This window comes from Gymnoscopelus braueri (assembly GCF_963280865.1).
Source record: "Gymnoscopelus braueri genome assembly, chromosome: 22".
NCBI lineage: Eukaryota > Metazoa > Chordata > Actinopteri > Myctophiformes > Myctophidae > Gymnoscopelus > Gymnoscopelus braueri.
Genome location: NC_137624.1, coordinates 17,365,592 through 17,381,231, shown reverse-complemented (window position 1 = coordinate 17,381,231; position 15,640 = coordinate 17,365,592). Strand labels below are relative to the sequence as shown.

The window sequence follows — 15,640 nt, the reverse complement described above, 5'->3', positions numbered from 1 at the left end:
TATCAGAGAAATGTCATACTGACTTATGTGGGGATTGGTTCTCAGAGTCTTGAGGTGGTTAAATTAGGCTTGGAAATTGTTATGTCACATCTTAAACTTGAACAGCTTAAATATACGATCAGAGGCTCCACTCAGAAGTACACTATAGTCTGGCAACCGTTTCTGTCATACTTTGAGGAGGTGTATTCTACTGTTGCAATATAGCCATTTGCCATTCTTCCCCCCCCTTCCCTTTCCCTCTTCTTCCCAGTTATAGTCGATTCATTTATTTTACAGATTTTTTCAATCAACTTACATTACATTACAACTTACATTACATTACATTTCACTACTAAAAAAAAAAGAAAAATCTGTTCCAATCCTCCTTTTATTCTGCATTTATTTGTTTATTCTCTTTTTTTCTTTTCTCTTATTGACTTTAATTTTGTGATATCAATACCGCTTTTCATGCCAATGTATTGTACTAAAACGTCCTTGCATTTTCGGTCAATTAATAATTGGTTGATATGAGTATCTGTTTCATTGGGTATTGAGTACTAGTGTCTGTGATGTCTTGTACTTTGTTATATGTTTGTATGTGTATCTTTTTCTTGAAAAATTCAATACAAATATTTGAATAATAATAATTAGGCTTGGCAATTACACCATAGATCATGGGTCTTCAACGTTTTCAAGCCAATGACCCCCTAGCGCGAGGTGTTGTGAGCTTGTAGATCTGCTATTTTTGGCTAAAGTTCTCCTCAGAATAAGGATGCTCGGGTTCAAGTGCTTAATTAAAAAAAACACACCGTTTTGGCGGACCCCCAATAGTAGCTCGGAGGACCCCCTAGGGGTCCCAGACCCCCTGTTGAAGACCTCTGCCATAGATGTCACACCCTTTCAAGTGAAAAAACAACCCAGATCTGATCGTTCCTATGCCGGTACAACAAAGACAAGTGACAGATTTCTACTCCTACAGTAGGTGGAATTACAAGTAAGACTTTAAGAAGTAATCCAATTGCAGTGATAATGTCACCCGCATAGGGTAAATTGAATGCTAACCATTGCAGTAGCAATTGTTCAGGCCTCCGTGTAGAGTGCCATTACATAAGTAATTACCGTGTGTGTGACCGAGAGTGTAAAATGAAACCAAATGGACCCGTAAGGGTCCATTTGGTTTTTACGCTCTCAAGAGTTAGAATATTGTTAAACATCTGCATTACTTAATTAAAGAATAGTTATTTTGATCAACGTTTGCCTGTTATCTCTCCTATGGTACCAACATCAATACAGCATGGAAATTGTGGACAAAATCTCATCCAAAGATAACAAGATATTCAAAATAAGTTTTGGGTCTGAGTCTAAATCTCATCAAACGGTGGTCCCTGGCTCAAATGCCGAATAAATAATGGAGCTTGATATGAAAAGGGTTGAAAACCACTGCTATAGGACAATAAGAACATGGCAGAGATGGGACAGGAATTGGGTTCGATTTGTGTTAAAAAACAAAAAAAAAGAGAGAGAGAGAGAGAGAGAGAGAGAGAGAGAGAGAGGGGGGGGGGTTCTTAATCACTTAAGTCCCTGTATACTTCTTTGTATGTCAAATAGCAAAAATAGCCAACCTACAAGCTTGCAGTTTGGCACATTTTGAAAATGTGTTAATAGATTTTTTTTTCATTCAGTCTGACCAGAAGCAGGTATAAAACTGTCCATAAAAATTAATGACCAGACGGAGGATATCAAAAGCAGAGGCATGGCGGCACGTCGTACGCTGGCACAGCTTTGTAGCTTGCCATTTTAAAACGTCTTTTAAATGGATTTTGACATATTTTGACATTAATGACATGCCCATATAGGGACACTAGGTTGAATGTGGTTAAGCTGGTAAAGTAAAACAAAAAAAGACAATTTTTCTGCTGTCCTCTCATCTTGATGATACACACCCTGTGCATGTTGTAGGTGCTGTGCTAATGAAGTCATATTTAACCTTCTACTAGACTCAGGTCACAAACTCACACAACTGAGACAAAGGTGACATCTAGAGGACAAAGTGGATAATATCTTCCCTATGTATTATGGAAGATACCTAGCAGTGGAATTATGGGTTGGAATTGACCTCACCCTGATCAGTAAATACGAAAAGAACAAAAATAGCACCATCACATTTCAAGAAATGTTTGTACAAAACAATGACAGGGTCAAGATAAATAATTCCTACTATAATCTTAATTAGTCAAAGCATAATCCAACTTGCTGCTTAGCAGCAAACATTTGAAAGATAATTGAAAAATATATTTTCCTGAACAGAACTCCATTTGAAGATTGTGGAACAGTTGTCTGGCTTGAGTAGCCCCTTTGTTAGTTAGGCTTGAGAGACTACAAAATGGTTAACATCATACTTCATGGTTATGAAGCATGTTGGACACAATTTTCATTATAAAAACTATTTTCAAATTAAATGTACATGATAAAATGTACATTTTAACCTGATGCATTTTAACCTAAATGGCTATGATTTAAATGCACCTCGGCTATTACATAAAATCACTGTTACTGTCAAACAATATACAACTTACAAAATGTTTCTTTATTAAGTCACAAGTCAGAGCTGTCCAATTCCATAGTATACTGTACCACAAAATGCTGGTTAATTAAATGCAGATAATGACGACTGCCAGCTTTGTATGCCAGCAGGACAATAGGAGCTGTGAGATAAGACCAGTGGTTCTCAGAGTAGGGTCCCCGGACCCCTGGGTGGTTAATACAGCACCAAATCGGCTTACCTTTTTTTATCTTGAAAAGTGAAAAAGAGTTGACTATATTTTAAACATTTTAACTAAACAAATCTAGTATCTTCCTGGTAAAGCATCTTAGATGGGGGTCCACAGTCAAATACATGTTAATTTGGGGGTCCTTGACATGAAACTGTTTGAGAACCACTTTTAGACAGGCCAACAACAAAGAAAAGACAGCTTGAACTACTCTTCTAACAAATCACAAAACACAATGTACAAAATGCAAAGTACAAAACATTCGCCTTTTTGCCACTGATAAAATATTAACCTGGGTGTCATGAGCATATACTGAAAGGTATGAAATTAGCTGCATGGCATGCCCTTTCCTTTTGACAAAATGTGTGCTAAGGCCTTCCCTCAAACCTGGCAAGTAAAGTAAATACAGATGTGATCAACCTTTTTAGAACATTTAATTTTGGCGTCAACAGCCCTCTCTAATTTCCCTCAGCTGAATATCCCTCCTAATGTAACCTTCGTCCTGTTGACATTGGAGCATTACAAATCAACACTGTACACAAGTGTACAGTACAGTACATTTAGGTCACTCAGTAACATCTGAGTGACTTAAATCCTAATGCATCAAAAAACAAAACCGAAAAAAGAAAAAAAAATCTGCAGAAAAAGAAATTATGATCCTCCGAGATCTTTTGCTTCACGACTGAACTCCTGGTCAAATTGGTTTTGGTAAGTTAGTTACAGAATTACAGCAAAATATTACATATACAACAAAAGCATATATAATAAAAAATTGCAATATATATATATTTTTTAATCATCCAAAAGCCTGACAGCCAAGTTAATTACTTTTGTGAAAGGAAAATATGTAATCAAGACCGTACAGTCTGCATAACTGCTACTAATCCTTTTGGCAAGTTCGAATCTGATGAAAGAGTTCATCCTCTGGTGTGTAAATGAGTGGGACAGTGATTATTCCGTACAAAAGACCAGAGCACCCTTTTATTTTTGTATAATAAAATAATTTGATGCGTAGAACCAGCGCAACACAACAGAACATCTGGACTACAAACACTGTAAGACTTAACGAAGGCAACTTTACATGCACGAGATCAGGCCACCATACTGTAGTACACGCGTAACCTTACCTCATACTATGAACTAAAGAGCACCGGAGTGGACAGTGTGTGAGAGTGTGCGCACGCAGCATTCCCTCATTTTAGTGTAATCTATGCTGACATCTTTGTTAGCCCATTCAATCCGGGAAACACATCGGTCATTTTAGATTTCTTTGGCTATTCAAAAATAGATATAGAAGCTATTTTTTTTTTAATCAGGAAAAGTTGTGCAAATCTTTGAATATATATTTTTTTAAAGCAAAACTTATCTTCTGGGCATGCCTGGAACTAAATATTTTACAAATGTTCGCTTTAAAAATATATATATATTCAAAGTTTTGCACAGACTTTCACAATTTTTCAAAAATACCATACCTACATATCTGCTATTTTTGAATAGCCAAACAAATCTAAAATGACAGACATGCGCTCCCGGATTCAACGGGTTAATTTATGCCCTTGTTTTATTACTTTGAGTGCATGGTACAGGTTCCACCCTCCCTGCTCTTGGCATGAGCAGAGAGAGAGCAGTGGAGGGTCGAACACACATTGTGCGCTCAAATTAACAAAACGAGGAAATTAACCAAAAGTAGCTGCCCTAAATGTGTAATGCATGTACAAATGTCACTGAAACAAGAGAATGTTTTCACCGCAAGACATAGTACACATTCACACACTTGACGGAAGAGGCAACCATGCAAGGTACCGATCTGCTCATCGGGAGCGGATAGGGGGTTCAATGTCTTGCTCAAGGACACTATGACGTGCAACCAGGAGGAGCCGGGGTCCGGTCCGGGAACCTTTCGGCTACCAGACAGCCGCTCTACCTCCTGAGCGACTGCAGCCCCTTTTACTGCCCTCGGTATAGTTTTGTCCGCACAATGTCCACTCCAGGGCTCCGTGGTGAACCGGCTGTTCGTTGAAACAAAAGGAGAATCCAGCTCATATTGAACATAAGGCTTAGATAATGTAGATCACACCTATTGGGTATAGTACATGAGTACAAGTCAAGAGTTTGTTTAGTTGGCTGGTGTGTGGCTGTGATGGTGAAGATCTTGCTGATAAGGTAGCCGTTCCTCAGGGTCTTCTCCAAAAGAAATAAAAAAAGGGCCTTTTCTCTTACAAAAAAAACAACAAGATGTATAAAATAAAGTAAGAGTAGCCCAGACAGCCAGCGGGCTTAGCAGTCGCTTTTCCACAATTTGATGGTTTTGTCGTTTTCTAATGCTGCAGATGCAATGATGTTCTCTGTGGGGTGGCAGGCAGTAGATATAACCACATCTGCGAAGAACAGAAAATAACCGTGAAATGCAGTCCATGGAGATCAACTCGTTGCTAAACTACCTTTTGCACAAAAAAGGTGCCTTAAAGGTTTTTTTTTACCTGTATGGCCCTGGAGTTTCTGTACAATCTCCTTGGTTTGTAGGTTCCAGATATAAACCATATTATCCTCTGATCCAGAGACAATCCACTGAAAAACATAACGGCTGTTATTAATGTACTTTTTGTCTCTATAATCAAAGTGTTGACGTGCATAAACTCACTATGACAAAACTGGTCTTTATTGTCATGCATTTTCTCAACGGTGAACTTTTAATAAATAACACAGGACAACTGGAAGCCCTTACCTTTCCACCCGTGACTGAGAAATTTGCAAATATACAATACTTCTCGTTCTTGTGGCCAGAGTAGGTTTTCAAGCACTAAAGTGGGAAATGAATGACAAACTGTCACACAGTGCAATCATACAGTGCAGAACAAAACAAACTATCCCCTAACAAACATCTTCATCCAGTAGTCAGTTTAAAAAATATATGTATTTCTATAGTTTACTTAACCTGTGATGTCTTGAACAAAAGGAGAATTTTTTGTTTGTAAAACATTCCTTAAAGCTTGCACTATGTAACTTTCCTCTTCTACCCTGGATTTGAACCCGGTTTCCTGTGCTGAAAATCTTTACCGTTGAGCTAATAGAGCCTGCCTGCTTGCTCAGGGGATAAAATTCACGTCAGCTCCTGTGTCTAGGTGAGACATGACCTTTAACACGATCTAAATGTCTCAATAGAAGAAAAATACTTTATGAATTGAAATAGAAACGGAGGCCAAGATTAACATGAGCAAAACTATTTAAAAAATCTGGTTAAAAACTTCTATCCAGCTGCAGTATGTGTTTACCTTTCCAAAATATAAGCAAGAACATCATTTTTGAACTTTTTGAACCACACGGCCACATCCAGGTGCGTTCTTCTTTTTATTAAGTGAATAAAAAACGTTATCTTTTTATCAACATGAACCAAGAAATATACAGCTACCTCTTGGTAAAACACTTGGGATTACACTATGAGCAATGTTTTGGACTGGAATTAATAAACTGGTTTCTCATATAGTTTTGCTGTTGTTAATCTCGGCCTCTGTTTTACTTGAATTAACAAGTATTTTCTTTGTTTCGGGATTCTTTATTCACCGTATAAGGAATGTTTTACCAACGAAAATTCTCCTTGTATTCAAGACATCACCAAGTAAACGATAGAAATAAGGCATTTCTTGAATGAATTATTCCTTTAAAGTTAACGAAATATGTATACATAACTTTTGATATTCTAACATTAAGTATTATCACGATTACCTTTCCTTTGCTGTAATCCCACAGCTTTAGAGTGCTGTAAATAAAATAGAAAAAAAGAGAGGGAGAGAGACAAAAAAAGGAAAAATAAGAAGCGTAATTAATCTCCGACTCCCTATGGTTACTGTTGTAACATACCACTGGAAGTTGATACTTAAATGACATGTATTAATATTGTGTGCACTATTTAACAAAATGAGGGAACATTTCTAATCAGAAAACACAAAGCAGCCATTTGATTATACATTCATTATATAAACAATTACAGTAGGTGAGACAATGGTATTATAATACTCCTATGGTGCCCTCTACTGGCTAAACAGATTTAGGCCAGTTAATAGGCTTTGTGCATAACTGTAGTTCCCTTTTACAGAAGGTGACATTCCTCCGAAACAGGAAAACAGGAATGCCACCTTCTGGAAAAGGGAACTACAGTCTATTGCACATGTATAATTCTGACATCATAAGAAGATGCATTGTGCATAGATAATGCTATGAATGAAATGAGTTGTGAAAGGATGCGTTATACATGACTGTCGTGGTACCGAGGTGATCAAATAGTAACAGATAGGCCTTGACACATGAAGCACAATCATATCTGGTTGACTACGGTTACCTTTTGTTTACATAATTTGACATTAATGCTCATTGCTCACTCACTAAACACTTTTTTCAGGGCAATACAAAAGGGTGAAAAAATAACTCCTTGATGTCTAACTTTATAAGTCCATGCATTTCCCTTCAGACTTTACAACTGCCTTCAGCCAACCTGGAAGAAAGTTTTCTAAAAAGGAACTGCTGCCTCACTCGGTTTTATAAATAAATAAATAAATACAAGTCCATTGGACTGGATGTGGCAGCGAGACAATTCTATTGTAGGCAATACTCACTTGTCCAATGTTGCAGCAAGGATATATTTGCCATTAGGTGAAAACTTGACAAACGACACAGGTGGATTGTCATCATCTGGCATAAACAGAAAGTTGGGAGGGAAAGGGCTAGAGATGAATATTGTAGCAACCAATTGCAAGTGATGCACCGAAATGATTACTTGACATGTGTTGTTGCAGCCTAATTAACTACACATATTCATACATGCATGAATAGCAGCAGCAAGCTGTAGAAACTTACCGATGAGTGTTTTTAAACACTGTCCCGATGCAGTGTCCCAGATTCGGCTACAAAATAAGAATGCACATTATCTACGTTACTTTACAAAACTGCAATACAAAACCTCACAGGCAATAGAATACACCATACGTAATTTGCATCATGAAAACATAATTTGGCCCTTCATCAGACTTGGGCGTGTAGCCCGAAACATCACACAGTACTTTAACCCTTTAAGTCCGGGAACACATCTGTCATTTTAGATTTCTAAATTGGTTAGATTTATTTGGCTATTCAAAAATAGCAGATGTACAAGCTTGTAGATCTATTTTTGAAAAACCTTGAACATTTGTGCAAATCTTTGAATATCTATATACGTTTTAAAGCAAACATTTTTAACTCCGATCTGTGCTTCTGGGGGTCCCTGGAACAACATATTTTGAGATGGGGGTCCGCGGCCAAATGATCTGCTATTTAGATCTGCTATTTTCAAAAGATTTGTATACATTTGAAAACTTGCAGAATGGGACATTCTGCATAATGAGTACTTTCTACTTATGGTACTTTAAGTACATTTTGATACCAATACTTTTGTGCTTTTACTCAAGTAAATTTTGAATTCTGAACTTTTACTTGTAACAGAGTACTTTTACTTAAGTAAAAAACATTTGAGGACTTTTTCCACCACTGTTCATACTCAGCACCACCATTGCTTTGCTGGTTTCTCCCACATCAGTGCACGATGAATCACCAAAACACACAGAAAAGAACACCACTGTGCTGCCTCGGAAGTTTGTAAAATTGCCAACACAATGGCACTGCTCATGATAGTGTGCTAGTACCAAAATAGTGTCTTTTTACTAAACTAAAGTTGTCCCATTCATAGAGAGAAAGGGAGAGAGAGCGAGAGAGAAAAAGAGAGAAACAAAAAAGGAATACATTCTTACCAAAGGCCATCGTAGCTACTGGATACAATGAGAGATCCGTCTCTGTTAAAATGAACCTGTAAGACAAAATATAGTCATAACTTAATAAAAGTCAACCTTTCACTCATAGGATATGTCATTGTAACTCTGCTGGAATGAGGCGTTACGGTTAGGCCATAATCATAAAGAGCCATTTACATTTGGAGTTGACAGTGATATTATCAAGACAAAAAGACTTACAGCAGACACTGGGTCTGAGTGGGCTGGCAATGTCTTCAAACATTTCCCAGTCTTGACGTCCCATATCCTTACACTCTCATCAAACTATGGGTACAAAACAAATGTACATCATTATCTGCCCCCACCTTCACTTAATGCGGCCCGCAGGTTAATATCAGAATACTGATATATTATTGATTTCAGCTGTTACAATTCCAAACATGCCAACATGACCCACTTTAATTACTTCAGTCTATATTAGTAGCTTAATGACTAGTATTACAATTCTATTTTTTTTTTTATGTCCAATGTATTTGTATTTAAGTTCATTTTGTAAACATAAGTATAACTAAATGATGCATTTGAAATTAAATACAAATGTAACTTTTCAGGATTCCAATTAAAAAGAGAGCAAAAAAACTATCTGGATTCCAATTGAGATATTGCAAAAATTGCAGATCTACAAGCGTTTTGAGCTTGTAGATCGGCAATTTTCTTTTCACGATTTTTCTAAAATAGCAGATCTACAAGCTCATGTATATCTGCTATTTTTGAATAGCCAAAGAAATCTTAAAATGACACAAATGCTGCTTTCCCGGTCTTACAGGGTCAATAGGAGTTCTGGACTTACCGATCCTGACACGATAAGATTGGACTGGGGATTGAAGTTGCAGCAGAAAACGTAGTTGCTGTGGCCTTTCAAGGTCTTTAAGCATTTACCCTGGAAACAAGGATTACAAATACAGAAATAAATATATAAATACCAAGTAAAAAAAGTAATCGGAAATGTTTTCTGTACAGTTACGAATTTACCATTAAAGAAACAAGAGAGATGAATTGTATGAGACATGACTTCTCCTACTATATCATAATATAGAAGCCATAACGTCAAAGACAAAGCTGGTGACATCATTTTTCTTTCCACTTTAACACTCAACCACCCTAAACATTAAGTGGAGTAGTGTTCCATCCAGCAGCCACCGACAAAGACGACTGCTATTTTTGGTACACAACACCGTTGTATGATGTAGTATACATTAAGCGCATAACCTGAACCTGTGAATGGGCGAGGGCGATAACTAGCTGAAAAAACAAAAAACAAAAAAAACATCGCCATTCATCTATGACGGTGTAAGCCAACAAGTGATGATATCTCTCGGAGTTATGGGGTTCCGTGACCTAAATTTGCATACCAAATTGAGTAATATAATAAATAAAATAGAGAATCTACCCCCACCTTAACCCATCTGTGTGTCATTTTTAGATTTTTTTGGCTATTCAAAAATAGCAGATCTACAAGCTCATAGCACGGCACCGAGTGCACCAAGCTATGAGCTTGTAGATCTGCTATTTTTTTTTTTTAATCGTGAAAATGTGTGCAAATCTTTGAATATACATATACGTTTTATAGCGAATTTTTGGGAGTCCTTGACATGGAAAAGTTGGAGCACCACTGATATAGCAACAAACGTTTTTTTCTAAAAACTGTTTATAGAATATATATTCAAAGATTTGCACAAATGGTCATAATTTTTCAAAAAATAGCCCTAAAGAAATCTTAAAGTGACACAGATGCGTTCCTGGTCTGAATGGGTTAAGAATGTTTTAATCCATGTTGGGAGAGCTTCACAGGCATGCGTTTCATGAAGTTTGTCTCCATATCTAAGAAGAGACCTTGAGCTCCTATTCAATGAAAGAGGCTTGTTTATCTCTGTTCAAAAGGGAGTATGACTGTCTGTCTGTCTGTCTGTCTATAGACTGACTTTTAGTTTTTAAATTAACTACGAGTCCTCATTCAAGGATGTGGCCTTCACAAAATGATTATACCAAGTATATCCCTCTGAACCTGTGACATTTGATTACATGCACAGTTCTATCAGGATGCAGTTATAACACACATCTTTACAGTAATAAACAGCAATTAATATATTGATTACTGTGTAAGATGTCAAAATTGCAAATCTTAAAGTTCCGGCCCATCACCTAATGACTTGGCCTGAGGCCAAACTTACTTGCCGACCCCTGATCTATACATTCGCCAATCGGCAACAAGTCTCGGTTCAATTTGTGTGAAAGTGTGAATATTCGATTTAGAGGTGGCAAATTACAACATAATGTATGTAAGGCATAGTTGCTGTATGTGGCTTGGATATGCATTTCATTTACACATTATTAATGTGGTGGCTAAATCAACTTCCAGAAGTGTTTGGGGGTGATGAGACACAAACTAAGACATCATCACTTAAAACATTGCTCTGCTAGGAGTCCCTTGCCATCCTACCGAGCTGACGTCCCATATTTTCAGGGTCTTGTCGTCTGACGCGGACACCAGCAGGTTGGAGTCAGAGGACCAGGCCACGTCGGATATGCCCTGTGGATGATGAGATAAGATTCAATTTCACTTTACTGATCCCCCAGGAAATTCAACTGCGACAACAGCGATTGGAACTTACAAGTTTGTGTCCAGATATGGTCTTTTCGAACTTGCCGTCATAGGCACCCCAAATTTTGATGAGCTTGTCAGCAGCTGTAAAGACATTACATCAAGATATTTATGTAATAATGTTCCGTGTAAACTACATTACGCACTCCTGGATCCTTTTTGATAAAGAGCATGTGTTTAAAAGAATTACACTTACATCGTAAAAAGGTATGTTTAAAAAAAAGAAAAGAGTATGAGGCTATATTAAAATTAAAGATCCACTCAAGTTTTCATAGAATGAGAAAAAAGGCCATTGTTACAGTACCCAATCAAAAATTGCAGTAACATTTGGTTAGAAATAAGTAGAGTGGGCCTGGCCGTAGCGTGACGGTCCACGCACCCTAGGCTGCAATGCAAGCCAGACAGCGTGTCGCGGGTTCGACTCCCGTTCCCGACGACCTTTGCTACGTGTCACCCCCCACATCTAATGATCATGGTATCCATTATGATAATGAGTGGTCCATAACTCCCACAACTCATAGAAGATAAGTTGCAGCTGCTGTGTCATTTGGACTTCTGCCACAAACACCTATCTGGAGTGTAAAGCGACAGATCAACTCACATGAGGTGGCAAGCCATTCCCCACTTGGGCTGAATTTCACTGAAGAGACCGCTTTGGTGTGGCCTGCTAACGTGAACTTCAGGCTGTAGTTGGGCTTGGCTGGTGCAGACTGGAAAGATGAAAGAAAGAGAGATTTACGAATCATCAACCTAATTTGGAACTTTGAATAGCAACCATATAAATGGCAGAAAAATAAAAGACACAATGCAAATGATCACAAGTTAGCATCTCTGCTGACTAATGTTTATACGTGACAGGTTTCAATGGAGGAATATAGGTACATAGGTGTACATGCAAGGGGGAAAAGATAAACCTGTGGAAAAGAATGCATACCTTGGACTGACTGGCAGATGCTGATGATGCATTTGGAGGTTTTGTGTCAGTCTCTGGTTTCTTATCCTCCGTTGCCATGTCGGGAAATGGGAATGGCTTACAGTGTGCCACTAGGAGCAAGAATAAGGGACAAATAACAGTGTGATTAATTGGAACTTGATAAAGAGTTACAAATATTCAGCCATATCATATCTTTGTACAAAGAAGAAGACACGCGTGCATGAGCTGATGTCTGTGCACCGATTTCGCTACCGGCAAACCTTGTGTCAGACAATGCATTCCTATAACTTCCCTTTATGATGCCAAAGATCCTGAATGAACACTTTAACCCTTTAAGACCGGGAACGCATCTGCGTGTCATTTTAAGATTTCTTTGGGCTATTCAAAAATAGCAGAGATACAAGCTCATAGCGCGGCACCGAGTATCAAAAAAACAAATCGGATTTAGAAGACATTTGTAGAATCCCCAGAAGCAAAGATTTGAGTTACAAATGTTCGCTTTAAACATAGTTTTCTAAACATAGTCTTTGAATATATATATATATATATATATTATATATATATATTCAAAGACCCACGATTTTCCCAAAAAATGGCAGATCTACAAGCTCGCATGAGCTCGTACATATGCTATTTTTGAATAGCCAAAGAAACTATTGACTAGTATTTCTGCATTGCAGTTTTGATACTTTTACTTAAGTGAAACATTTGAGTACTTTTTCCACCACTGAATTTTCCTGCTACTCATTTTTTCATACAAATGACGGCACATTATCTCTGGAGGGTTTAATTGTGAGACACAACTATATCGACAACAGAACTTGATTGATTCACGTGAATCAACTAATCAAACCAAATAAAACCGTGACATATTAAACATTACTCAATTGACATATTGTAAAGTCCTTAAAACAGGGGTCTTCAACGTGTTTCCAGGCCAAGGACCCCTTAGATGAGAGAGAGGTGAAGCAGGGATCCCCACTATTGTATGTTGCATATTACAACTTTTTCATAGATAGCTTGTCATCAGCACTATCATCAGTGTTGTGTGTCAACTAATGTCTTTCTTTAATATGTTGAATTCATATACCAAACCTCTTTGCCGAAAATACTAGCTAGCTTGTAATGCTATTTTTTGCATTCAGTTCTCCTCAGAATAGGGATGCTAGGGTTCAAGAGGTTAATGTAAAAATAGTTATCCGATCACAGATCACACACATATTTGGTGGTCCCCCTGTAGTAACTCTGAGGACCCCCTAGGGGTCCCGGACCCCCTATTGAAGACCCATGCCTTAAAATATGGTAGCCATACATTTTTTTGAGGATCATTAAGCAAAAAAAAGAAATAGATGGGAAAAAAATGCAAGGTTCTCTCTCCCATTACAATCTAGTAAAACAACCTCTAATATCTAATTATTATTAGTATCTAACAAGTAGATAATAATAATTAGATACCTATTAGAGGTTGTTTAAATATACATTTTAAATGGTCGTACAGTTAATCAAACACAAAGGATCATTGTCTAAGCATGTTCTAAGCATGCTCTAATCATGTAGACCCTGTTACCTTGTTGTGAGCTTGTAGATCTGCTATCTTTAAATAGCCAAACTACATATAGGGTTAGAGCAGTGGTTTTCAACCAGTGGTCCTTGAGGGAGTTCCAGGGGGTCCCCAGCTAAATGATGGATAGTTAGTAACCACATGGACCCTTATGGGTCTGCAACTCTTGAGAGTGTACAAATGAAAACCAAATGGACCCGTTAGGGTCCATTTGGTTCCATTTGTACACTCTCAGAGTTAAATTAACATTGATTTTACAATAGAAATGGGGGTCCCAAATATAGAAATGCCATTAAATGGGGGTCCGTAGCCCTAATGCATGTCAAACTGGGGGTCCTTGAAATGAAAATGGTTGAAAATCACTGGGTTAGAGAGTGCTCTTGTGGCTGTTTCTTTTGGGCTGGTTTTCATAGACCTGGTTGCTTGTTTCTCTTAACAAAACCTGGCTTGTAGAGACGCTAACAGAGCTAGCATAGCAATGCTACTTGTGTATCATCATCACGGCACCGTGGGCCGCCATTCAAACAATACAGAGTAAACCACGGTTTGTGTCCTAAATACTCACCCAGTCGCTTGGTCAACAACAGACGCTGTTATTCCTCTTGATAAGAGAATGTTTTACTTTATTCTTACAACAGACAGACTGACTAAATGTAAGACAGAGCCACGACAATCTGCCATGAATGTGTGTCTGTGTGTGATCCTCTCCCTCTCCCTCTCTCTGCAGCAGGAGGAAAGCTACTACGGTCATCATAGTCCCATAGCCCGGAGGGACAGTGGGCTGCGGGCAGTGGTGTAAAAGTAACTAAGTGCATTTACTCAAGTACTGTACTTGAGTTGTACAAGTTTGAGTTTTTATAATTTATTTTTACTTTTCTTGAGTATTTCCAATTTTCAGTACTTTTACTTCTACCCCACCACTACATCTCAGAGGCAAATATTGCACTTTTACTCCACTACAAAAACTTTGGTTACTTTGGATTATTATTACAAAACATACACTTCATACACTTCAGCCAATCAGCCCTATATACATTTCGGTCATTTGAAAAAAGCAGATCTTCAAGCTCACAATGCGCTATTTTCAAAAGATTTTTATTAAAACTTGTGAACTGGGACATTCTGCATAAATTAGTACTTTCTACTTTTGGTACTTTAAGTAAATTTTGATACCAATACTTTTACTCAAGAACTCCGGCCTTTTACCTGTAACAGAGTATTTCTACATTGCAGTATTGATACATTAATTAAGTAAAAAATGTGAGTACCTTTTCCACCTCTGCTAGTGGGTTGTCATCATGATGCAACCACTGGCTGTTCACTGATTACAGTAATTAATTATTTTACTTAGTTTATTATATTAAGTTTTTGTGGCACATTTTTCTCTCGCCTGATTCTATCATCTGTGTCAAAATGTATGAAGGGGACGGAAGAACAACGTGTCTGCGCGGTTGCTTAACAACCAACTGACCATTCACAGGGCGAGCACCTCTCCAACCTATGGGACCTGAATTCTACAGAAAGCAAAGGCGGGGGAATAGTGCAGGGTTTTGCGCATGCGTGTTGCTTTAAGAGGCAACGGCGAGTAAGAAAGGACAAACGACCAGACTTTTTCAGTGCTTTATGTCAGACAGGTTCTCAACCAGTGGTCCTTGAGGAGTTTCCAGGTGGTCGTGGTCGTCCCCAGCTAAATGATGGAGTTGGTAACCAAATGGACCCTTTTAGATCTTTAAACTTATCAAAGACTAATACAATGTCGTTTGATCTGCATTTGCTATAACCACACCAGACCATGTTGTTTAATTAATCCAGAACTCACGCAGATTGCTGTAATTTAAAGTTATCTATAAACAGCAATGTGTGAGTGATAATTCTGTGAATCAAATATAATTTTATTGCAAGGCAACTTCTCTCTTCCATGGGCAGAGAGGGAGAGAGCATAAGATTATATTGGGGATAATAGCTATTATAAGATTG

At 37.9% G+C, this 15,640-nt stretch overlaps 1 protein-coding gene and 1 long non-coding RNA gene across 2 annotated transcripts in view; both read right to left on the bottom strand.

The window, feature by feature from the left end:
* Positions 1-2,547: 2,547 nt before the first annotated feature.
* Positions 2,548-14,374, bottom strand: LOC308077946 (WD repeat-containing protein 5). The gene is made up of 14 exons (XM_080418968.1): positions 14,229-14,374; positions 12,103-12,212; positions 11,770-11,878; positions 11,179-11,252; positions 11,007-11,096; positions 9,357-9,446; positions 8,747-8,830; positions 8,528-8,583; positions 7,602-7,648; positions 7,361-7,436; positions 6,474-6,507; positions 5,476-5,550; positions 5,231-5,318; positions 2,548-5,128 (listed from the first exon to the last, which is right to left on the bottom strand). The coding sequence occupies exons 2-14, from the start codon at positions 12,178-12,180 to the stop codon at positions 5,028-5,030; spliced, it is 1,002 nt and encodes a 333-aa protein (XP_080275094.1). The 5' UTR covers positions 12,181-12,212; positions 14,229-14,374; the 3' UTR covers positions 2,548-5,027.
* LOC308077947 overlaps positions 2,548-15,640 on the bottom strand; it is a 29,449-nt gene continuing 16,356 nt past the window's right edge. Inside the window, exon 2 of the long non-coding RNA XR_013932475.1 lies at positions 2,548-3,872. This is a non-coding gene — a long non-coding RNA (uncharacterized lncRNA). The remainder of the gene's footprint in view (positions 3,873-15,640) is intronic.

Excerpts from the sequence above, each read along its gene's own strand:
- LOC308077946 (XM_080418968.1), bottom strand. The coding sequence starts at position 12,180 with ATGGCAACGGAGGATAAGAAACCAGAGACTGACACAAAACCTCCAAAT. Across the intron at positions 11,253-11,769 it reads GGAATGGCTTGCCACCTCAT|CTGCTGACAAGCTCATCAAA; the intron begins GTGAGTTGATCT and ends ATGTCTTTACAG. Across the intron at positions 6,508-7,360 it reads CTTGCTGCAACATTGGACAA|CACTCTAAAGCTGTGGGATT; the intron begins GTGAGTATTGCC and ends TTTTATTTACAG.